Below are 25673 nucleotides of genomic sequence, written 5' to 3' on the forward strand. Positions count from 1 at the left end.
CCAGCACCAATCCGATTTATATCGCCCCGAATGGATATACACCTCAATATGTGCCTTCACAAGTAAATGTTGCGATTGTTTCATTCATACCTTACTTTTCACATACAACTAAAGAAGATTGGCCTATTTATTGTTGTTTTTTATATTAAGTCAAATAGTGCATATACCTGCAGGTCGATGAGTTGGCAACTTTCGATATGGCGCTGTCAGTTTTTATTTTTTTTAAAATTTTTTTAAAAAATAGATAAAAGGTAAACGCCATGAAATTAACCCGTACATGTTCTTTCCAGCATGATCTCAAATCCAACATGCATATAGTTTTTGTATGTATGTGAAAAATCCTCAGATGGACCACGTGAAAATTTCACGATTGCATTTTCCCTCGTTCTAATGCTGTGTGCTTCGTAATCAGTATTCAGTTAAAACCAGGTTCATTTTCATTTTCGTTTGATTGTTTGCATTTTAATTTGTTTTAAAAGTCGTCAGAAAGGTTCTGACAAAATAGTCAATGGACGTTTATGACATCCGATTGACAGTAAACACTTAAAGATGTAACTTTTGATGCACCATGGATTTCCTGTGATGACATGTTCTGACGTTCACTCCGAGTTTTTTTTTTAATTTATTTAAGTTTTGTCTCTTTTCAAGTTACGGTAACAACCAAGGCTTTGGACATGTTCAGACGGAAGTTGACTTAAAAGAATGCCTTTTGTTCTAAAACACATAATATATACTGTCTGGCTGCATTATGCCATGAATGTTTATCATGGCGTTACAGTATACAAAAGAACAAAAACAATAGAAATGGCTTAAAAACAGCCCTAAATTAAATCAACAGGTGTTCTGTGATTGGAGAAAATCTCGGTCAAAGGTTATAAAGTAGAACGCGTTGCATCACGGGACTATTCAGTTCAAAATGGCGGCGCCTGTTGCGCCAGTGTATCCGACAGATCTTGTAAAGTTATCACACAAAAGTGCAATCATGACAGAAAGTGGATCCAAAAGTGACGAAATTACGGAGGAAAGAGCAGAGATAATCCACGTCGAAACAGAACAGCTTGTAAGTTTATCAGAAGACGAGAAAAAAGCTTTGCTGTCAAGGTCCAAGGAAGAGTTCAGTAACCGACGACGAGTTGTTATTGAAAACCTGCCAGCAAATGTTACAAAAGAGGTAATGAAGTATATGTTACTTTATATTTACGGGTTGCAGTTAACGTGAAACGTCTTAACTTATGTAGAAGCGTTTTACCCGTATATATCGAACAAATCCTTGTAATTTTGCACTCTCTGACTCAAGCATCGCGATTGTCCTTTGTTGATTTGGTCACCAAGTGTTGCAATGCTGGGGAGTGAATCGAAATTGTGTAGACGAAACAATGCCGTGCTAACAACGTTTAGGAATTCATTGCTAATTTATGTGACCACATCTGCATACTCTTAAAAACAATAGTACAACAAGTTTATTGTACAAAAACAAATTCTTGTAGTCTCTGGTCATGGGAAACACACGGCTGCTAACGTTGAGTTTTTGTTGTGAGCCCGGCAATTGCAAGCATGTAGAAATATCGACGTGTGTGTGTCGTATTTGCATGGGAAATCGCAAGGTGGACACGCATTGCGCTCTTTTCATTTATCGATCAATTATCCATGTTTGGAAATTCAAATCGGAACACGGTCCTGTAGTAAATTAGGATTAACTTAATTGTGTTTCTTTGTAATCTTCAGTACTGCATTGGAGATAAATGAACGCAGTGTTGAAAACATATTAATTAAATTATTTGGATAAAAAAAATGAATTCAATCCATTGTTCCATGATCGATGTCGCCAAAATACCTATGCACTGTTGTGGTCGTCCCTCAATATGACACACAAATGAATTCCCTTTTTGGTCTATTGTTTCCACACCCTGCTGTGCTTGGCCTGGTAAAACTAATGACCCACTTTTGTTTCCCTACTTCTTTCTTGTCAATTATTAGAATTTGGAAGAACTGCTAAGTGGCCATGAAGTCAAACAGATACATATAGAAGGCAGCAAAAGAAAAGGTAATGATTGTTGAAATGCATACACATGTAAATATATATACATACACATTCCTTCCCACACACTTACTACTTTTCATTCCATTTGCCATTTCTGACTTTTGAACTTACTACATAGGAATCAGACACAAATGCTGGTAGAGTGTTGACTAAAGCTATACAATTTGCTGGTACACTACGATTTAACAACCCAGTACAAAGTATTCATAATCAATGTAGCACTACACATATGCACTTTTTTATTTACAAATTTAAACGTCTGTGTAATTTTCCAAGAATGAAGAAATTGGGTGGGGTTGCAGTTTGTTATTTTCACAAAGCATTGATGATTGGAATGAGGACAATAGTGAAATCTCTGACGGTTGTTTTAAAAAATTAAAAAATAACTCATACATGTTTGATCACATAAAAAGTGGAATTTCTTTATAAAGTAAACAAGTGTGATTATGAACTCAACTCATTAAATATTCATCAAAATATATTGAATTACAGCTATTCAATGTACAGTTTTGCATGTTTGTTAAGATTAAGAATGTAATGCATGATTCAGGTATGTGACATTTTTGTCAACAATTTCTCCACATAGCAGTTGATTTAAAAACTACAAGAGTGTTATTAGGGGAAAAAAATCAACTCAGAATTAGATTGGCATTCTTAGTAGAAGTCACCATGTATTGTTCAGCCATGCATGTGATAGGATTTCATGTAGGTAATAACTGCGGAATTGTTGGTTGTCAAACGTTGAATGAACCACTTCAACATCTATGTAGCGTACATGTAATAAAAATGAACACTTTTATATTGAAAATTAATCAGAATTATATCGTAAACAAATGAAATTGATTGTTCTTTTTTCAACAGTACACTCTGTGAATGTGCATTCTTAATCTGTACATGACAGTTTTAGAATAGTGTGAAAGAAAAAAACCCATTTCACTGTCGTGTTCTTTAAATTTGAATTCACTTACAACATATATGCATACATAGTAGGATATTAGAAGACTGACTCTAAGAATGTACTGATATTAGGCTTTGATTGCATGCTTACATGTAGTCATGGCAACGCTTTAGTTGATTATCTGGACTGGATATCAGATTTTCAATAGGCCTTCTTGTCTGAGATTGTAGTAGTATCAGTTGTTATGAAATCTTGCTGTAGAGCAATGTCAATTACATGATAATAAGACTGGTCATTTTCTTTCTTTTTTTCTGGTATGGTCAGAATTCTGTAATTTAAATATCTTTATATAATTTAATGTCCCCCCCTCCCGTGATGAGTTGTAGCAACAGTTTGAACTCAGTTGGTGCTGTGATAAAGAGAAGTATACGAATATTTAAAAAAATAATTTCTGAGCAGTCTGTGAAATGGATTATCATTTAATGATTACACGTTACATGTTTCTAAAAATACAATTTGAATTAGTCATCCTTTCTGGTCGTGTTTTCAGCCGGAAAAAAAGAAGAAGTTGTTCAACAACACAGTTTTAATGCTTCTGTCATTCCCTCATTGCAAATTATAATCTCAGTGAAGTTTCTTATCATGAACACTTGAAACTATGCCAAATGCTTATTGCAACGGATTTACTAGTCTATGTACTTGTTCTGTGCTCAGTGATAAACGTCGTGAGATATTGTAGTGTGGTGATATTTGACTTTCGGATTATACCATGTCACGGGTGCATGATATTCTATAATTTTTCTACTTCTACCAATATGGTTCTTCCAATTGCTAAAATATGTTAAATAATTTCTTGAAAATTGGTACTGTACTTTTCTGAAATACATGATATACAAATGTAGAAAATTAATTCCGTGACTTTTTTGGGGGAGGGTGTGGGGGGGGGGGGTATCAATGTGTAAGCACTGTAGTTATGGTTTCCTAGCCTCTACTTGCATACATGTACATGTATTTACCATCACTACAGGTTTACTGCTAATGAAATTTTAGTGTGTATTTATATTTCTTGGTTTGAGATTTAGTTAAAAATGCATCTTCAACTACATTGTACTACATGTATATACATGTACATGTGTAGTATGAGAAGAATGAGGTGTATAAAAATAAAATCACTGACCCAAAAAAGTCTGGAATCTTCAAGTAAAGACCATCAAATTTTGAATTGAGATATTTCCTATGTATCATAATTCCATATTTTATAATTTGTGACAGATTATGAATCTATCACTTTTTTAAAACATTTATATTGGTAAGATTATTAAATGTAGAAAAACTGTATATACAAGTTACATATAAGAATCTACTTTGATTGCCGAGATATGCTCAGAGTTTAATATTTGTATTTTTTGTCAATCTGCGCTACAATTGTACATGTACATGTAGCTGCAACTTGAACATTTTGTGAAAGTGACTCTGCCTCATATAGTGCACCATCATAAATCATATGTTACGATAACTAACTGTAAACGGTTTTCAACTTCATTACTATTGAGCAATTAAAGGTACTTAATAGGTATGTAGTTTATACTAAAAGTCAATGCTTTTTCATTTTTATGATGACATTACCTAAATGGACAATTTGGTATAATAAAATCGGCAATAATTAGGGTTGTTGAACTCTAATGATCATATGATGTCAGATAGACATGTACAATGTAGTAGTGTGTATGAGTTACTTAACATGTATGTGTAAATCGTAACGATATCTGTATAAGAGCTAGACTAGGACATAAGTGAATGTACTAGAAGTCTACACAGAGTGTTATTCTGTCAACATAAAGAACGATGTGTGTGTGTGTTTGCCAGTATATCCAATAGGTTTTCTGAATTGGACACTTCAACGAGAGACTGGTGGTGTATCAAGTGTCAATGTTATAGGTATCGGGCTTTTTTTTTCAACACAATATACAATGTCCCTCATTCAAGTCATCATAACCACATAACATAATATTTCTATACATTTGTACATACATGTAGATAGACCTTACACCTTGCAAACCCACCCCCCTCCCCCAACACACACTCACAACACACGTTCATGAGTGGAACTAGATGAGAACTCATACATACAATGTACATACATTTGTACATACATACATACATACATACATACATACGTACGTACGTACGTACATACATAGATGTACATGTAGTAATTATTTCACTTTTTAGGATATACATGTACATTGTACATGTAGTTGTAAGCTGAAATCCATTCTGTTCCCAAATGTACCCCCCGCCCATTTATACATGTAGATACGGAGGAGTAACATTTAATATTTAATTGAATTGTCAGCTGTTCAACAACCACATAATATTTATAATCATGATACACACACAGAGACACATACATGTACATGTGCTCACAAACATATAACAAAGTACATCCAGGTTTTTGTCGTATACGTGTACATGTACATGTATGCGTACAATGTACTATGTTTAACGCTTAAAGCCTGTGGCACCCTATATTTAGAGTGTAATTACTTGGTGTTACAGAAACCAAGTCATTAAAGGGTTAATGTAATTATATTAAGGTTTTATTTGTTCCTTTTTCTTTTTACTTTATTATGTTTGAGAACAGGTTGACAGCTGGGGATATTTTTTTTTGGTCCTGCATTATACATGTAGTAGAGTCATTCACTATGGATAGAAACAACATGTTACAATGTATTTATGTACAGTGACCTTTTCTCTGCCTTTTATATGTTTTTAGATTATAATTTTTTTGTTGTGACGGGCAAATATATTTTTTACTATAATTTCTAAACTCAACCTGGCATCCTACTTTATATACTGCCCATGGTAGCTTTGATAATACAAAATGTAAGTAATACATCATGTATGATATATGAGATATTGAGAGTTGACTAAATGAGAAGGGCTGAACCTTTCGGTGAAACAAATTGTTTATTCATTTTCGAGACTACCCATGATGAAGTACATGTAGAACTATGCAAATTCTAGCATTGCTTTGACAGCCTGCAGCCCAGTAGTTTAATGTTTTTGGATGACATTCATCATAAGCCATCAAAAGCGGTTTTATAGTTATGAACTGTAGTATATCACTTTTCTTTCGATGAATGAAAACACATACTTGTTATTATTGCTGTGTACATGTAGCAGGATACAAATGTAGTTAGTCTGTAGTACATATGATATGCATATTGTAGGAAAGATGATCTCTGACAGCCATAGCTGTCACCCGCTATGACTATTTCAGATATGTTATCATAGACACATTAAATTTAATGTGATATCTATAACACATTCGCTCTCAAATAACAGTGGTCTCCTGTTTCAGATAGTAATAACCCATACATTTTAAATACTTGTCTGGTAAAAAGTACACTTTTTTTTTCATTGTAGCATAATTTCTAACAAAGTGAAGTGTTTTCAAAGACTTAATAAAATGAAGTTAAGGTGATGAATTTAACAAATACCACCATGGAGTTACAGGTACAATGAACTTATGATTGAAAACTACATTTTAGAAAGTCAACGCTTAGATCATAGACCCTACACCCTATTTCATGTGTAGTCTCAGTAGGGTCTATGTTTAGATTAAGGTCTAAACTTAGAAATTTTAATCTGTTAGAAGTAATATATAATGTAAATAATGATGACAATTGTTAGAATTAAAATTGATGGACATTAAATCAAATTGAATTTAAATTGAACTTTGAAGACTTACATGTATATGTGAATTGTTTTCAATTTCTTTCTGTGGTTTTGTGTCTTTATCAAACGAAATCTAAATGCAAAACATTCTCTCCGTGCATATCTTGTAGCAGTCCTGTGCCCTATATAAGCCAATTTTATGTGCCAAAGACATGAAGATGCACACAATTTCTAGTGACGCACCAGAATTTGGTGTTCCCCTATCTCTTACTATGTGGTGACTCACAAGAAAATGACAATTTTTATCATACTGACCCACAACAATAAAATTTGGCTATCATAATAGAGAGTACAGTGACACTGTTCTGAACCAGGGCTCGAAATTAACAGTAGTCCCGTGCCCAAAGACTACCAATTCTTGTCATGGGGCTACCACAATTTACAGCTGGTAGCCCCATTCAGGCTACCACTGATTATGCATGGTTGGGATAGAAGGTTTGCATTATTTTAGTACATGTATTTCCAATCAAAGAATTCTGTTTTCAGTTCAGGAATATGAGACTATTGGTCAACATCACTGGCCTACCAATTTCTGAAATTGGTAGCCCACTGGGACTACCAAGGAAAAAAAGGTAATTTCGAGTCCTGTGAACTCACTTTATAACAGCTGAGGAAGACTTGAGTGATTCAGCCAAAATATACTACATGTATCAAACTAGTCTAGTTCCTAGTGGAGAAGGATAGTGATCATAGAGAACATGGACAGGTATAAGATCTAGACTACATTTTTTTGTTGTACTTGTATTACCATAAATACAGAATATATACTGTAGGTAAGTTATTAATGCTCTGAGTTCAGAATTACTACAAGAAAAACAACAATTTTATATTCAGTTTTGTCAAAACCCAAATGGGTATACAAAAATAAAACATGTAGAAACTTGAAAACACAATGCAAATCACTAAATGTAGAATACTTTGATCAACACTAGATAATGAAATGTAAGGCATGTACCAGAGAAAAGTGAAATGACCCTATGTCATGTACAAGACAAAAGTCAATGCCCCTAAGGCTTGTGTTGGACAAATGGTACACAGCGACTTAGGGTTAATGTACCAAGGAAAAAAACTTAATGCCTGCAGGGCTTTTACAAGACGAAAACCCGGACCATCAGAGCTTCTATCAAGCAAACACAATGGCCACAATATAATACATGTACCAGGGATTGTAGAAGACAACAAAACCCCATTGCTTCAAGGACTTACCAATCAATGCATTATACACTATAAAATGCTATTATCTCGTACCAGGCGTACATGTATGCAACAGCTGCCAGGGTTGTAATACGTATCATCAGACTGACAAACACCACAGCTACAAATGTACATGTATTGGCACTCCAAAAACAGCATCATACATGTACAATGTAGGTGTCACGTAGAGTCGCTAGTCCATGGTCTAAGGTTCAAAATGTATGACTTTAGTGGAGAACCCGGGTAACAAAGAATACAAGCCAATGGCAAATGGCATACATGTAGTATTCCTTAGAATCTTGCTCAAAATTTTGTTCTTGAGTGCTAGTTTAAAAGTGACTTGGTAACCCTGGTAGATTTTACTAACCGCCCTTTTAGCAAAAAAACATTAGACTACTAGTACCACTGGGATCAGTAAAAGTTAACAATTGCTGCCATGCCACTCACTGTCTCTTTAAACATCTCTATCTAGATGAATGATGATGTCCTAGTTACAAAAACACTAAGCTATGTGCTTTATTTGGTTGCAGGGTATAAAGTCATTATACACCTATGATACATAGAAACTAGAGAATACAGTCATCACACACTGAGTGACTATAATGAAATGCCACACTGAAATCTGACTTGACTTGACTGGATTAAACACGTCTGGTCTGAATGAAAAGTTATAAATACTACATATTGTATACAAATGTACATGTAGAGGGTTGTTAGTTTGTCTTTCAGTGAATTTACAAATTACATGTACTTGCTTGGGCAAAGAAGTCGAATGTAAACTGAAATGTGGATTAGTTTTGCAACTGGAGGAGGATAGGGAGTGGGTTTTCTGTAAAATTGCTAGGTGTGTGTGTGTGTGTGTGTGTGTGTGTCTGTCACTGTGTGTGTCACTGTCACAATGTGTACATGTACATATGTATGTATATTACTACACATGATGTACACATGTAGTTGTATGTAGAGGTGTGCACACACATGCGTGTGACAGTGTGTACATGTGTATATATTTATCTATACATACATGTACGTGTACATTTGTATTATATATACAATGTTCATTTTGTAGATACAATATACTGTTATACATGTACATGTACTGTAGAATATTACATTTTTAGCAGGTCTCATATTTTATTTTAATTGTTCATATCTATTCCTCACATCTGATAAAGTCTGTCCTATACAGACAGGGACTAACACTTCTTATGTAATACTGGAAGTGAACTTTAGTAAGAAGTCTGAGACCTCTGTTTAATAGATTTTAACTATTCACTGCAACACTGCAAAAACAAAGTTTTCACAGTGTGATATTTTGCAAAAAAAAAAAGAAGAGGTCGTGAGTACTAAGGTCATTGAAAATTCACAGTGTGTATCATTGTCATAGGAATTCCATTCAACATAGGATTGACCTGTCTATAACACTGCATTGTTCAGAACACAGATCAGGAGACCAACTGGCAACACCATGCATATGCAATTATTATAATCAAACTCAAGATATAGGGTACATGTAAATTTATGTGTCCATTTGTACTTCTGTTCAAACACATGTCAGGAAAATAAATCTGGCTGGATTATTTTATTTGATGAAAAAAAGTTAATGCATGTAAATACTGTATTACTGCATCACACTGGAAATTTAATTGATTACCAATTATTAATTACTAATTACACATGAATCATAAATCACTGTGTTTACAAAAAAAATATGTATACACTGTTGTACAAAATGTACATGTACATGTTATATTTATGTCAACTTGTCAAAAAATTGTTCTCTTTTTACCTGATTCTTTTTATTTCAAGAATGCAATTAGAATTGTAAATTGAAAATTAAATGCACTTTCACACTCAGCTCCTCTGGAGTCATTTTCCACCTCTGATTTATGTACATAAACTCACACATACATGTACATACATGTACATACATACATACATACATACATACATACATAACATACACACATACATACATACATACATACATACATACATGTATATACATACATACATACGTACGTACATACATACATGTACATACATACATGTACATACATACATGCATGCACGCACGCACGCACACAACATAATGTACATGTACATAGTGATACATACATACACAAACATGCACATTCATGTTGATTAGTGATTTATCCACTTTCAAAAAGGCTTTAAGCTAAAAAGAAATTGTATTCATGACTACAGAAATCACATATACAATGTACATTTGTACATTACATGCATACATGTATGTATGTCAGAATTGTGTTGTATAATATATACATGTAGTTGCCAGTACCAGTTTCAACTTTTTATTAAAAAATATAAAATGTTTGTGGTTCAAATGGGGAAAAAGTGTTCCAGCTGAGCATTTATATGTTTCATCACACCAAGTGTAGTTTATTTCTCTAGTGTGTAGTAAATTCAGTGATACACATATATGTACATACATTGTATGTACATGTATATTGTCCAGAAATTTTTTCATGCAAATGTATGTTGAAAAAAAGATCATGACATATTTTTTATTAAATCCAAACTTTGTACATGTAGATATACATGTGTACATTTACATGTACATGTACATTGTTCAAAATGAACAGTGAGTGAAAAAACAACAAACTCTGTCTATAGTATACTGTAGTCCTATGTTTTTGTTACATTGCAGTGAAATGGGTAGAATTTCCATCCATTGTAGTACATATATGTATGTATGTATCCTGTTTTATATAACCCGCTTCCTTGATCAGTGAACGTAACATGCACTGTGTGTTATTGATAGCGACAGAAAATTTTTTTTTTTCACAAAATGTAAGATCGGATTTATACAAGTGTCACTTTCATTTAGTCAGTTGCCTTCAGTCGGTGTTGTATTTGTAGTGTAACAGCATACCCCAATCAAATCATCTACAACCACTGTTGAGAGTGTTTTCACTACAGGACCTACTGCCCTTTGCTACATATGGTGCAGTAACCAGTACAGCCTACGTAGCTGAATAATATGCAGCAGATGTTTGCCATGTATGTATTTGCTATTTGCAAAATCAAATTATGAAATGACAATACTGCATGTACACATATGGGGGGTTGTTCAGTCTGATGTTTATATGTATGTCGGCTAACACACATGAATACAAAACATGGACTTCCATATTACCGTGTACAGAGGAAATGGTGTTTTTCCTCTTCTAAAAGCTTTTTATGTAATGACAAAGCATTTCCTATACCATGGTACCTTGAGCAGAGAGAGATGTACTTAAAACTGTATGTTGCGTACATTTCTGTTAAAAAAAAATGTATATATAATAAAGTATTGTTGGTTTGTTTGTCATGGTTTAATAGTTTTTATAGAGTTTTGACAAAAAGTCCAATAACTGAAAGGAATGCATTTATTCTCTTCATTTATTCATTCATCAGTTTGGAGTGTGAATTAGCCGACCGTATCTGTCAAGGGTCGAACTGAGATTCTGTTGTTATGACAACGGTTTATATCAAGCTTGTCATGTGTGTAAGTGATAATGTCTTGAAAAGTTACAAGGAAATTGATGGAAACATAATGGGTTATAGAGATGTAGTAGGTGTGTATTTGGTTATGGCGGCAACATATTGATGTAACATTTTTTTTTACTGAATTGTTCATTTTGAATTATTTTTGGCACATCAATGGATCAAATATAATATTGCCTTCAATTCGTGTTAATTTTTACACTAGAGAGATTGCTGGCACTTCGTTCATTCCACATGTATTGATCCAGTGTTTAAAAGTGCAGTACTGTAAGTTAGTACAGAAATCCCCCGCTCCCTCAGTCAGTTTTAATAAGCCATTTTTCGTCTCGCAGCAGATACATGTACATTTTGTATCACGAGATCCCACATGAACCATTGCATCCATAACAACCCCTTGAAGGTGGTCAAGCTGAAAGTGTCAAACACTAAACAACGCTACTGTTTTCAACATCATCTCAAGTGGCCACGGCGATAGCTTGACCATGATCACATGTTTGACAACAGTTGTTGCTAGGCATATTTGCATATCTCGCGAGATCTGCAACAAAACAAGACATAAAATCCCTCATTAGGTTTCCCTATAAAGTTATGAACTCATATAAATTTACATAATCACCATATCCCCCATGTTATTTTGTACAAACATATTTTTATATACATCGTACATGTACAGTGTATTATATAGGTGTATACTGTACAATGTACATGCTGTGTAGTTGATTTCTCATTGTAGCAAAAAAAATATATCTCTGTAATTGGCAAGGACTCACGGTGAGAAACCTTTGTGGACACTACCCCATGAATCAATTACAAAATAATAATTTATTGATTTGGAAAATTAATTTTTAAGTATGGACCTACATGTACATGTAAATAGATAAAATCTAGCTTGTGTACTAATAATAATATATCTGTAGTGTTGTTTACATTTGTACATGTATTTCCAGAAAGATGAAATATCGACAAATTGACAGGAACACAAGCTGAGTTTACATGTATATGTTTTTATACTGCGTATTTAACTTTAAGAGTCATTCGTGGTATTCTACTTACTGTTCAAAGCAAAGGTAACTACATTTTGTATCACTTGCAATTTTCTGAAACTCAAACTGGGTATTAAGATATAACATACATGTACATGTTACTGTATTCAGAAATGATTCAATGACATAATTTTTGATACATGTACATGTACATACAATGTACCAAAAATGGAAAGAAATCTATACAAGTCGGTAATCAACTGTTCTAACAAAGTTTGTCATAGAAGGCATGCATCAACATTAATAATTATTATATACATGTACAAATGTACATGTACAAGGTTTTATGTTAAATATTTTATATACATCGTACATAAATTATTTTTTATAAAATATTATTTATATTAAATCGATTTATTGGATGTTTCTGAAAGCATTTTTTTTAATTTAATTTTAATGTTATTTACACTACATGTACATTTGCACCAATACTGTATTACTATAACAAATCAGATGCTGTGAAATTTGTCTTCCTGTTGTCATGGATTTTAAGAGGTAGTAGTTGGAAATATCAATTCCGATATTAAAATAGCTTGATCTCTATTCTACTGCTTAGATGGTATATAATTGTATAACATCACGTCAGTGACTTGGGGGGAGGAAAATACAAATGTAGTACATGTACATGCAGATATAGATCTAATGCAAACAATCTGTGACTATCTCTAGTTAGATCATATCAAGTTTTCATTATGCTCACTTCACATAGCCAGGAACTGGTGTAATAGAGCGTAGCAGTGATTTGGAAGCTAACAGCGATATGAAGTACTGGGTTTTTTATCCGTTAATTGTAACATAGCTTGTGTCTATGACGTACATGTGTTTAGCTCCAGTGCACTTGTACCTAGAATGCAATAAAAGATGAGTGGATACGTATTAATTTCAAAACATGGATTTTTAGCATTGAAAAAAAAAAAGTCACGCTATGCCACATGTAGTATAGTAAGTACATCAGCACACCTGAAGGGGAATTATCCAAAAATCTGATCACGAAATTTTGTATTTGTTTGAATGTTCATCTTTATCACTATCAATCATTATAAATATAATATGCATTGCAGACTGCTGCATAAGTGTGTGCTTTTCCATTTACTTGTTTGCCAAGGAATTTCCAACAGCTGAAAAATACAAATATTATAGATGTGTAATCTGTTGTTGAACTGATTCAGCGATCTACTTGTACCAAAAAAATGTGTACATGTGCATAGCCAATTTTTATGGTGAATAATTATAATACCCTGAGAAGTTCAGTGACACCCCCAGATTGTACCGTTCTTGGTCTGTGTTTGAAATTTGGGGAACTGATAATGCGATAACGCGACGTCTGAGTTGGCACTATTTGAAATTGAATTTGTAAGTTATGAAAATATTACCATCGAAATACATTTTGTATATTATATTTTGTCATGTAATTTGATTTTCTCTGAAAAGAAAAGTTATCTATTTTGATGCTGCCCAGAGTTTGTAAACGAAATGTACATGTAATGATGTATATTTCATAATATCAGAGGTAAATTTTGTGATATTTCAGCTTTCCCAATTAAAATACAAATGTATATTTGATATTCCTCAAAAGTTAACTCAAATGATGCCGTCAATTGTGTTACAATATTGAAAGAGGTGATAACAATAATAAGAAAAGACAACATTTTGTCAGAATATTTTCACTGCAATTCGTTTTAATATAATTAATTATGATTACTAGTATTTCTCAATCCAGTAAAAATAAAAAGAAGGATGTGGTTAAAACCCTAATCGTATCACAGCCATTATCTTTTACAAGAACCTGACCTGAAGAGAGTTTTAAAGTGAATTATAAAAAGTAGGGATGTAGTACACCTGGGGGAGGAGGGGGAAGGGGTGTTGCTACTCTCGTTATTTGACAACAATATACATTTTGTACTAGTAAGGTATTGTATTCACATTCACATTCGCATTCAAAATTTTAACATTTTGGTGACTTCATGAACTTTGCAACATCTACATCTACATGTAGAGTGTGAAATGAGTTCTTTCTCAAAAATTGGACATGTCACATCTTGTCATAAATGGATTTCAACTTTTCACTTTCTAGAAGTGTATACTGTCCATTACATGTACATGTACTCGCAGTCTCTCAAATTATTTTTTTTATTCTATTTATACTCTTTGTACCAAAAGTAAATACCAAATACCAAACCTAGAAGTTCAATTTCAATCATACTGTATACATTGCATTAATATGATATTAGACAGGTGAAGAGAGTCCAACTACAGTAACGTTTCTTACTATGTACATGTAGGTTGGTGTAATGAGTATACCCCAGTATCCATATATACAAAATATATCTTGTACAGCAAACAGTCAACATCCTGGATCTGTAACACAATGAGCAAACAAATTGAAATGATATGGTAATAAGATAAGGGGATTAAACTAAACTCACAATTCAATACTATGTATCACATATGACATGTTATGAAGTAGTAGTGATACAGCAGTAGATAAGTATTGTATGTGGTGACTAGTGGTAGGATGAGGTCCAGTAGTGGCACAGTCTGTTTTCAAATTCAAGTATTGGTGTCATATTTCAATTCTGAAGTATGTCTGGTAGATCAGTAATATCGTGGTGTGTTATGATTTGTGATTAATTTATAGATCAATCATTGTACTAGAAGTGAAGGGAAGTGAGGGGAGGGGGGTTGGGGGGTGGAACAAGCACCAGTGTGCCCTCTAAGCCAATTTGACGCACCACAGATGCACACAATTTCTAGTGACGCACCAACATTTGGTGTTCCCCTATCTCGTACTATGTTGTGACTCACAAGAAATGCCAGTTTTTATCATTTTGACTGATGACAACAAAATTTGGCTATCAATATCATTAGAGGGCACACTGACAAGCACATGTACCACATAACAGAGACATTGAACGACAAAATCACAAAAATAAGCAGTGACTGAAATGCTTTCGTGCACATGAACACAATGTACATGCATGTATCAGTCTGGTAATTAGTCAAAATTAAGTCAAATTTTGAGATGCGCTGATGAATGTAAACTTGCAGAATTTTGTAGTGGCGAAAATACCTAGTTTTACAGTAAGTGGGTGAAATCGGCCAGGCAGCAAATGAAAAGTTCCCTTCAAACAGTGAGTCATTGTAACTTACATGTACATGTACATATATACAACATTACGTCCAGTGTTCTCCCCAGGATATCATATTGATATATTAAAATTATTACATACATGATGTCAAACATGAACAGAAATTTCATCAATTTTACAAACTATTATTCATTTTAAAAAACTTGCTAATTCAGTATAAAATGAATACCTCAGTAATACATACATTGTAATATCACTCTGTCACTACTTAATATAATTCTTGAAGATTTCATGAAAACTTGAATTTATGGATAGATTTATAGTGTTGGAATTGTAAAGACGCCTACTACTACTAAAAATATTAAAATAGTAAATTTGATCAAAACACGAGTGGTTTTATGAAGGGTCAAGTATTTACCGATACACTTATTCAGAGAAAATGAAGTTCTCAAGATATTTCATTCTATAGAATTAATGAAATCAAAACCCTTGTACAGTGTACATGTGTATGGAATACGTAATGACTCTATGATTACAACAAATACTGCATGCAGTCCATTTTGTCATTTTGCAAGTTGCCTGTACTTATCTAAAATACTGATTGGCAGTGGTGCCGATTATGATCTCGCTGTACAAGTCGCAGCTGTACATTTGTACCTTTGCTCGTACTAAAGGCTTACAGTAATTCAAACTGACACCGATATCTCAAAGCTCCTGGTATTAGCTTACTAGATGTGATACAGTACTACATGTAGGGATTTTATTCCGTTGAGCATTTTTTTTTTTGCTTGAGTGGTACATTTGGCGATATTCCACTTACATTTGTAAGTATTTTTAGATCATGAATGATGTACCTGTACATGTGCATACAAGGTAGGGTTGGCTTAGTGATAACGAAGCCTTGGCAATAAGCCTTATCATGTAATTCACATTTGAAAAAAAAAAATCGCAATCAGATAAAATTGGTGCCTCGCATTCCTTTTCAATTGAGAAACATATCAATTCCAAGCTCAATGTCATCTATTGATCTATGATGAAGACTCATCTGTGCAGGTGACATAGTTACAGATTGATTAAATAAAAACTTTGTACGGCAACCATCATCAATACTACATACACTTCCACACCAGAATGACTATATAGAGTTTCAATATTTTTTACGTCTCAGCTCACACAGGTTTCTTGTTTACGAATGACAAAAAAACAAAATACAGACTGAGATACGGATAGCAGGCAAGCATACATTTTGTACATTGTACATGTAGAAGATACAGTATGCCCTCTCATGATAGTCAAATTTTGTTGATGCGAGTCAAAATGAGAAAAAGTGGCATTTCATGTGAGTCACCACATAGTTAGAGATAGGAAAACACCAAATTTTGGTGCATCACTAGAAACTGTCTGCATCAATGGGTGCGTCAAATTGGCTTAGAGGGAACCTAGTGAGATGATACATTTGAAATGATTTTATCTCACTGTGAACACAAATCAATATCTGTCAGATGAAACAAGGAAGATTGAAACATAAACTGCTAAACAGTGAGATAACATATAATATTTCATGGGCATGCATGCCATCAATGCCTGTATTTTGTTTGTATAATTCATCAATATAAAAACTGACACAGTGTGAGAATCAGATGTAAAAAGCACCCTGTCGCCCATTTGAAACTCTCTGCATGTACATTGTACTCTTTCTGGTCTGGTACATGTAGTGTACATCATACACATGTAATGTGGATGTGTTGAACTTGCGTAGTGTAATAGCGAAAAAAAAATAAATCTTTCTATATGTATTTTGCCCATGTTTATGGAATAGTAAAACATAATTTGAAGTGAATCCATTTGTTGACAATTTTATTCGACATTTGTTATAAATCAGATATAAAAAATATAAAAGATGTAAAATAAAATTTCATATGAATACTAAATATAATAAGCAGTTGTGGCACACAGTGAAATCTCTGTACTTAGGTATTCACAAAAAATGTACATGTAGATATTATTCTCTAATATTTCTTCGTTCAGCCAAGGAAATTACGAGTGGCGGTTCTAAAGGGGCCCTTGCCATTACGAGTCACTAGACGAGTAGGGACAACCCATAGTTCACAAGTATTTTCCAGCTGAATGAAGACAAATATTGGGGAATAATATAATTATACCAATGGTAACCATTGTCAGCCAAATACAAAATGTATTTTTAAAAAATCAAGGAAAGTAATGGCTGTTGAGTGTTTTGACTCATAATTCGAACACAGCAGAACCAATGACGTACAAAAATGTAGACAGTCGTTATCGTGACAACAATACGCATTGCCGTGATGTACATTTACTAATGTAGAACGACTGGAGTATATATTCCATATGTGTTTTGTTGAACCTGGCTCGTGCATGATATAATATAGATTGTACATGTACATGTATGTATGTATACTACTGTCTACATGCACTTTGCTCAGCACACAGTTTTTAGCATACAGTTGAATATTTTGTCACATGATGTATGTGACATGGCTGCCAGCAGTTTTCAATAGACTCAGGTGTGTCCTAGCAAGCCTTTGAGTCTCTCTGCAGATTGAAATAACATGTGCATGTACAATGAAAGTATTACGCTTTGCTGCCAGTTGAGATATTAAATGCTGTATCTTCCTAGATATTTCCTCAAGATAAGTAAAATCACTGCTTTGTGTATATCGGTATTATTCCGATCTACCCATTGGGAAATACACATTAATTTTAACCACAGATTAAACAGTTTAATCCTGTTTTTCACAACTTGTAAATTATTTTATACGTAGAAACATATATTATGCCCCCTGGTAGAAAGAGGATTAACTTGTAAGTTGTGCGATATTGATCATAACTGGAACGGTATTTTGCATAACGATGTCGTCTTATCGTTGAGTAATTCGTTTTGTATTAGACTGTTTGATTAATCCTTTGTAACATCACATACACACACACACACACACACACACACACACACACACACACACACACACACACACACAAACACACACACACACACACACACACACACACACACACACACACACATACACACACACACACACATACCACACATGTATGAAATTAGTTGTGTTCATCCCTAAGGAGGACAGTGTGATAAGCACTCTACGTTTAACTGGGTCCCTATCATTTTACTAGGGTTCCATACCAAATGTATGGCACACACATTATACATGTATAGGAAAGTGTGCCAGTTGCCCTTGAGGTGCCCCAACCTAAAAGCAAAACCACCGGTGAGACTAGTTATTGCTGTTTACATATGGGCATCAATCCAGGGTCCACAGTACCTGTACATTATCCCATCAATGATTTAGTAAAGTAATACATTGCACTTCAGCTAGTTAAAGTACATGTAATGTCACTATTTCCAGTATACATGTATTGTTTTTCAATGGACAAAAAAAGTAATAACAAAATTGCAAAAAGGTACAACCGCAAAGTCCGTGCAATATATGCAGTGTTCTCCCCAGATTGTTTTGATTGCAGGTGGCTCATTTGCATAATTTATTCATGTGATGTGATGTGCATAATAATATTAATAATGATTAGTTTTCTCAGAGAAGCTGAGTAAAGTTATTTCAAACGAAAGTAAATGTCCAGAGACGAGTATAGTTAAAAAAACATTAAAAAATTTGCATACACCTATATGTACATGATACATCTCGAAATCTCATGATACGTGACACCTACTATACTTTAATATTGAGGACTTCATTAGCAGCCATATTGGAATTTTGTACATATACATGTATAGTCACCCTGGTCGAATATATGATGTCCAACTATTATGCACTTGTAGGACTTCAGTCATCACCACTTCATACAGTACACTTGTAGACTTTCAGTCATTACCACTCCATAGAGTATACCCGTAGGCCTTCAGTCACCCCCACTCACAGATGATACAGTACACTTGTAGGGCTTTAATCATCACCACTCACGGCATACAGTACACTTGTACTTGTAGGGCTTCAGTCATCACCATTCCATACAGTACACTTGTAGGACTTCAGTCATCACCACTCCATACAGTACACTTGTACTTGTAGGGCTTCAGTCATCACCACACCATACAGTACACTTATAGCCCGGCTTCAGTCATCACCACTCCATACAGTACACTTGTAGGGCTTCAGTCATCACCACTCCATACAGTACACTTATAGCCCGGCTTCAGTCATCACCACTCCATACAGTACACTTGTAGGGCTTCAGTCATCACCACACCATACAGTACACTTATAGGGCTTCAGTCAACACCACTCCATACAGTACACTTGTAGAGCTTCAGTCATCACCACTCCATACAGTACACTTGTAAAGCTTCAGTCATCACCACTGACTCCATACAAACTACAGTAGTCAGTACACTTGTACCTGGCTTCAATCAGACAGTGAAAATTAATTTTATTTTATATTTGCCAGTATATAAATGATGTTTACATGTATACATGTATATGTTGTATGTATAAAAACAACAGTAGCTCTCTACTTGTATACTAAAATGGATCTTTTTCTCTTATGACAGCTCAAGTCACTCTAGAGAGCGGACAAGAAGTCAGTAAAGTGATTGACAAACTTAATAACACATCATACAGGGAGAACAAGATCCTTGTCAGAATACCACCATTAGAAGTTATTTGTATTATGAACCTGCCATTGAATTACACACATAGTGAATTTGACGAAACAGTCAAGTGTTTTGGACAAGTGCATAGATGTTTTCTCATCTACAGTGAAAAGACAGGACACAGTAAAGGCTATGGATTTGTAGAGTATGAAAATACAGGTAAGAATATTGTGTATATGCTTTCAGATATGCCTACGGTGAGAAAAGTGACGTACATTTGCAGTTAGAGGAAAGACAGTAATAGTCCTTACATTTTTACCAGTACTGTCCGGTTTGTTATGTTGGCTTCCAGTTTAAAGATAGCATCATCCACATGTCATGTTCGTGTATGTTATAGCTCTACATGTAAAGTGGCTTGTTTTTTAAATTGATTGCTAATTTTTAAATCCAATTTTTGTTTTTAGAGACGCTTTTAAATTATTCATTGTGTTCTTATGCTAGATTTTTGATTTCTCATTTTGTAATGTTCAGACCGCTGAGACGTGTTTGTGTAGGGGTCTTTAAATAATAATTATTATTATTATTTGTTTAAGACGATGTACCTTTTCTGATTGTCAATAAGTTGCAGCCTGCACGATTAAATAATTCTGTGATCATGCTTTCAAGTGTACATGTATGAAAATCCTGCCAGTGTCTTTATGGGTTTGTATGAAGTTAAAAATAGAGATATAGCAAAAAGCAAATGAAAATCAAATCGTATTTCTCCTTTTGTTACAGAATCGGCTTTGAAAGCCAGGTGTGAAATGGCTTGTAAGAAGATCGGTAACAGACTTGTACACACAGACTGGGCTGTACCGAGTCTGACGACATTCGCTAGTCTACATTCCAAATGTTTATTGGTAGAATTTCTACCAAAGGATACCACTGATAAAGATTTCAGGGAGTCTGTTAGTGGTAGTGCTATACCCAGATTTTGTAAGGTAGGTTAATCTACTTTTGTCTTTTAACTTTCATGCCAAGAAAAAAAAAGCATGTTCAGTAGACCTTTTGATTGAAAAGAGATTAGATCTGTGTTGTAGATTAACATTTATGGTAGTCTTCTCAGTTGTGTTAGTATGACTCGTAAAGTTAGACCTTCACATTGAACAGGTAGTTAGCTTATGGTAGGATTGTCTATGTTCCTTGAAGCTTGGAAGGCAAGTTTGTTTTCATACACAGGCAGTATTTGAAATTTTAGCTGTGTTAGTTAGTCTAGCTAGGTTAGCAACCTCTCCTGTAACCATGGAAACACCTAAGTATCTCTGAGAGTTATATGATCTATAACTTACTGGAGTTGATTCCTAAGTTTGATTGTCATCACTGAGTTCCTTAAAATCCCCAAGTATTGGTGTATCTTTATTAAAAATATACAGAAGTTGTCAAATCTACTCCCCCCCCCCCCCCCCCCCCCCTTTCAATCTATGCTTTTAAAACTGTGTTATAGGCTGGGCGATTTTGTAGCCTGGATCTGTTGCTCAGCAACCACAGTATATGCTGCATCAATGAAGCAAGGCGTACTGGTACATTGTAGCAGTTGATTATTAAACTATTCAACAAAGTAAAAGTACAAACAACATCATATTTGGGTTCATTGCACTATTTGTGCATTAATCATGATTTGAATTTTAATGATTTATTTTGTGTCCTTCAAACTGATAAAACATGAAGGAGACCAAAGGTGGTATTTCTTTTCTGTATTAGTTCCAAATACATCTAGTGTACATAATTTACCTGTACTAGTAGATTTCAGCTAACTCACTGAGTCTTCCTCAGCTGTTAATACTGTCATATGACAATTCTACATCATTGATCGTATAATAACAGCTGAAGAAGACTTAGCCAAAACACTTAATTTAAAGTAAGTTCAGAACTATTATTTTTCCCCCAATTTGTTCTATCAATTTGCCAACTTTCAGTTATCTTTTCTATAGACTTAGTATGATTTGGACAAATTACAAACTTTGCTTATCTTTCTATTTCATGGGGAGGGGGGGGGGGGATCAGTGTGAATTTCAGACAGTTTTAAAATAAAATGATATAATTACTGTTCGTGGGGATGAATAATACATTTAGGAAGTAATGGTAAAGTTTTTTATGCCGTACATTTTACTAGTTATTGTGATAGACTTGAATAGTTTTTAAGGTCTTGCTTTGTTTTTATTGTAGACATTTATATTGTTTAACCCTTTCATGGATGTTTATTCTTTTTTATTTTTGTAAAGCGAATTGAGGCATTTGTATAATGCACTGATAAGAATTTATTGTTATTAATTTACGTGATGATGTACAAAATGTACATTGTCTAAAACTGATTCTGGTCTTAAAACAAATTGTATGATTCTGTGTAAGTATAAACCTCAAATACATTGTCTACCCTCAACAGGTTGCCATTGGCATCAACAAAGATGAGAAGACATTTGGTGTGATGGAGTTTGACAAAGCAGAAGACGCGGAGGAAACTCATAGCTGTTTACATGGCAAAGAACTATGTGATGGAAAAGTGATGATTTCCTTCTGTACACCAGGTCAAACTGGACATCAAATATTCAGTGCAATGATGGCAAGAGTAAGTCAGATTACTGTCCCCAGTCTATCATGTATGCCAACACCAAACACCCCTATCCTAAGAATGGTTGAACCATAGATTAAAGGAGACCACATCATCCAAAAATGACGAGTCTTACCAAGGTGCATGATCTAAGGGGTTGGTTTGAATAATCAAGCCTTCTGGTAATTTCTGCGCACATTCTAGTTGAAATTCAATACATGGTACAAATCACTTCATTTTGTGTCCAATTTGTATCAGAACAGTCACCAGATCCCAGGTTTTCCTTTCTTGCCATCTTCCCCCTCCCCACTCAACAGTAGTGGGTGGTTCTGGTCTATTACCCCCACCCCACCCCACCCCACCCCACCCACCACCACACACACACACACCTACCCAGACATCCTGTTTTAAATTCTAGGAGAGAAACTGCATTTCCTGTGATATCAATAGTGATATTGGTACAGGAGTAGAATGTAGATATGTTATCCTTTCTAATTCTAACTGAATGTCTCACAATGGATTCAAGCCACCCACAGTTAACTGTAGGTGAGGAAAGCCTGTAAATTTCCCAGCATTTCCCAACTATAATGTATCATGAATTCAAACTCAATATTGACGGAAAAAAGGAAAAATCTGTACAATTCGTTGGTAAATTTCACCCACCTTTTTTGCCTCTAAGAAAATTTTTTAAAAATATTGTGCAGTTTAGAACTCATTGTTTATGTCTGCAGTGTTTGTGCTAAGGTTGGGAAACCCCAGTCACAGAAAGGGAGAAAGAGGTAAACATGGCAGTCTTTTCCCAAAGAGTCCACGATAATTTTTTAATTTTTTAATTTTTTTTTTTTTTTTTTTGGGGGGGGGGGGGGGGGGGGGGAGGGGGGAGTCAGATAAAATGACATGGAAACCCTAGTAGATTTTACCTACTTACTACTCTTTGCAAAACACTGGTCTGTTGTAACATACTGCTAAAAGAAAAATGGAAAAACAATTTTTTTTGGTAGTCCTAAACACCTTATACTAGTTCAATCACACCGCATTGATTGATTGATAGCCTGTTATATGTAGCTACATACATTTCATTACATGTTTTGATTTCCTCTTCCTGCTTTTAACATACCAATACTTGCAAGGCCTCATTTACTCCCATTGTTATCATAAAAAAAATCCCCAACAGTTTCTATTGTTTTGTCTGCAGCCCTATAAAACAAAGAGCTGTTGTACAGCACAAGTTGACTCTTGCCCAGATTAGCATAGATACAAAAAATAGACAACAACAAAGGCATTGTTGAGTTCCTTTCTAAAGAGTCATCAAGTTAATAGAGACAAAGTGTGCTGTGTATTTTAGAAATCTATGCTCTCGCCACATGCCTTCTGCCTTTGTTTCTATTTTATGTGTGGAATGTTGTTAGTTTAACAACTATTTGGTATTTTGTTTTTTTGTTTTTTATTATCAAAAGATATGGAATGATAATTTTCTTAAATACAAAAGAATATGTAGCAAGAAAATTCTCACAAGCGTAAAACATGTTTGGACATTTTCTTTCTGAAAAGGAGTTTGTATGAATAGGCTGGTCTTTGCAACTACAAAAGAATGAATATATGAATTGAGTCTGTGATTTTAATTGCAGGAAGCATTCAACCAGGCATTATTTCGTGTGTTTTAAACATTCTCAACCAACAGTTCAGAGCACTGATTTCAAACTCTGTAAACATACAATGTTATCAAACGCTGTAGATGACTTTTTAAAAAATATAATAATCAAATCCAGACAAAGCAAGTTGCTAAAACATCAAAATATACTTTTAGAATGTTGTAGAAATAGTTATAAAAAATGTACAGTTGAATTGATGATGTGCTGCTGTTAGTGGTGGTGGTGGTGGGTGGTGGTAATGGTGGTGGTGGTGGCGGTGGTGGTGAAAATCAGCTTTGAGTATTTTATAAATTTTATTTCAGAGTAAAAGGAAGAAAATATGTGTATAAAGAGACTATCCGAAAAACAAAAATATAGACACTGTCACAGTATTCTACTAAAATATACACTATGTAATGTTACGTTGACTGGAGTACATGTACATATAATATTCAAACATATACTTCACACTTTTGCAATAATGTGTTCCTAACAAGACTCGCTGATTTGTTATTTAAAATCATCATCCTTTCACATACATTTTGTAGCACATACACACATGCAAACATATGCACACACATTGACACATACATGTAGGCATACACATTGAGACACATGACTTGTACACACTCATACATACATACATACATACATACATACATACATACATACATACATACATACATACATACATACATACATCCATCCATCCATCCATCCATCCATACATACATACATACATACATACATACATACATACATACATACATACATACATACATACATACATACATACATCCATCCATCCATCCATCCATCCATCCATCCATACATACATACATACATCCATACATACATACATACATACATACATACATACATACATACATACATACATACATACATACATACATACACACACACACATATATACATACATACAGACAGACACAGACAGAGACAGACAGATGCACACACACACACACACACACACACACACACACACACACACACACATAGACGCGCACACACACAATTCATGAATACCTGCATATCCATTCTAATGTACTGTGATCCCACTTTCATGGTTGCTCTTTGTAAATGCTGTGAGTTATAGTTTTATATTTTCAGTGTTGTCTTGCTTCTCTACCATTTCAGATCAACGGTTCACATAGGAAGTACCTGCTTCCTGATCCCACACCTAGTGCACTAGCTCAGGGTAATGCTACAAGTACAAACAATGCAAAACAAAGTAAGTGTGTACATGTCTGCAGTCACAAACACTACTCTCTCATTCACTCTAATTTATTCTTGTTTTCTTTCAAGCGTTTTACTTTGATTA

General features: G+C 34.3%; 1 protein-coding gene across 1 annotated transcript in view; it reads left to right on the forward strand.

The window, feature by feature from the left end:
• Positions 1-916: 916 nt before the first annotated feature.
• Positions 917-25673, forward strand: part of LOC144436827 (ribonucleoprotein PTB-binding 1-like) — a 36515-nt gene continuing 11758 nt past the window's right edge. Inside the window, exons 1-6 of the mRNA XM_078125686.1 lie at positions 917-1171; positions 1978-2044; positions 20072-20332; positions 20891-21093; positions 22536-22718; positions 25490-25583. Coding sequence (XP_077981812.1) covers positions 917-1171; positions 1978-2044; positions 20072-20332; positions 20891-21093; positions 22536-22718; positions 25490-25583 — 1063 coding nt within the window. The remainder of the gene's footprint in view (positions 1172-1977; positions 2045-20071; positions 20333-20890; positions 21094-22535; positions 22719-25489; positions 25584-25673) is intronic.

Source organism: Glandiceps talaboti, chromosome 6 (assembly GCF_964340395.1).
Source record: "Glandiceps talaboti chromosome 6, keGlaTala1.1, whole genome shotgun sequence".
NCBI lineage: Eukaryota > Metazoa > Hemichordata > Enteropneusta > Spengelidae > Glandiceps > Glandiceps talaboti.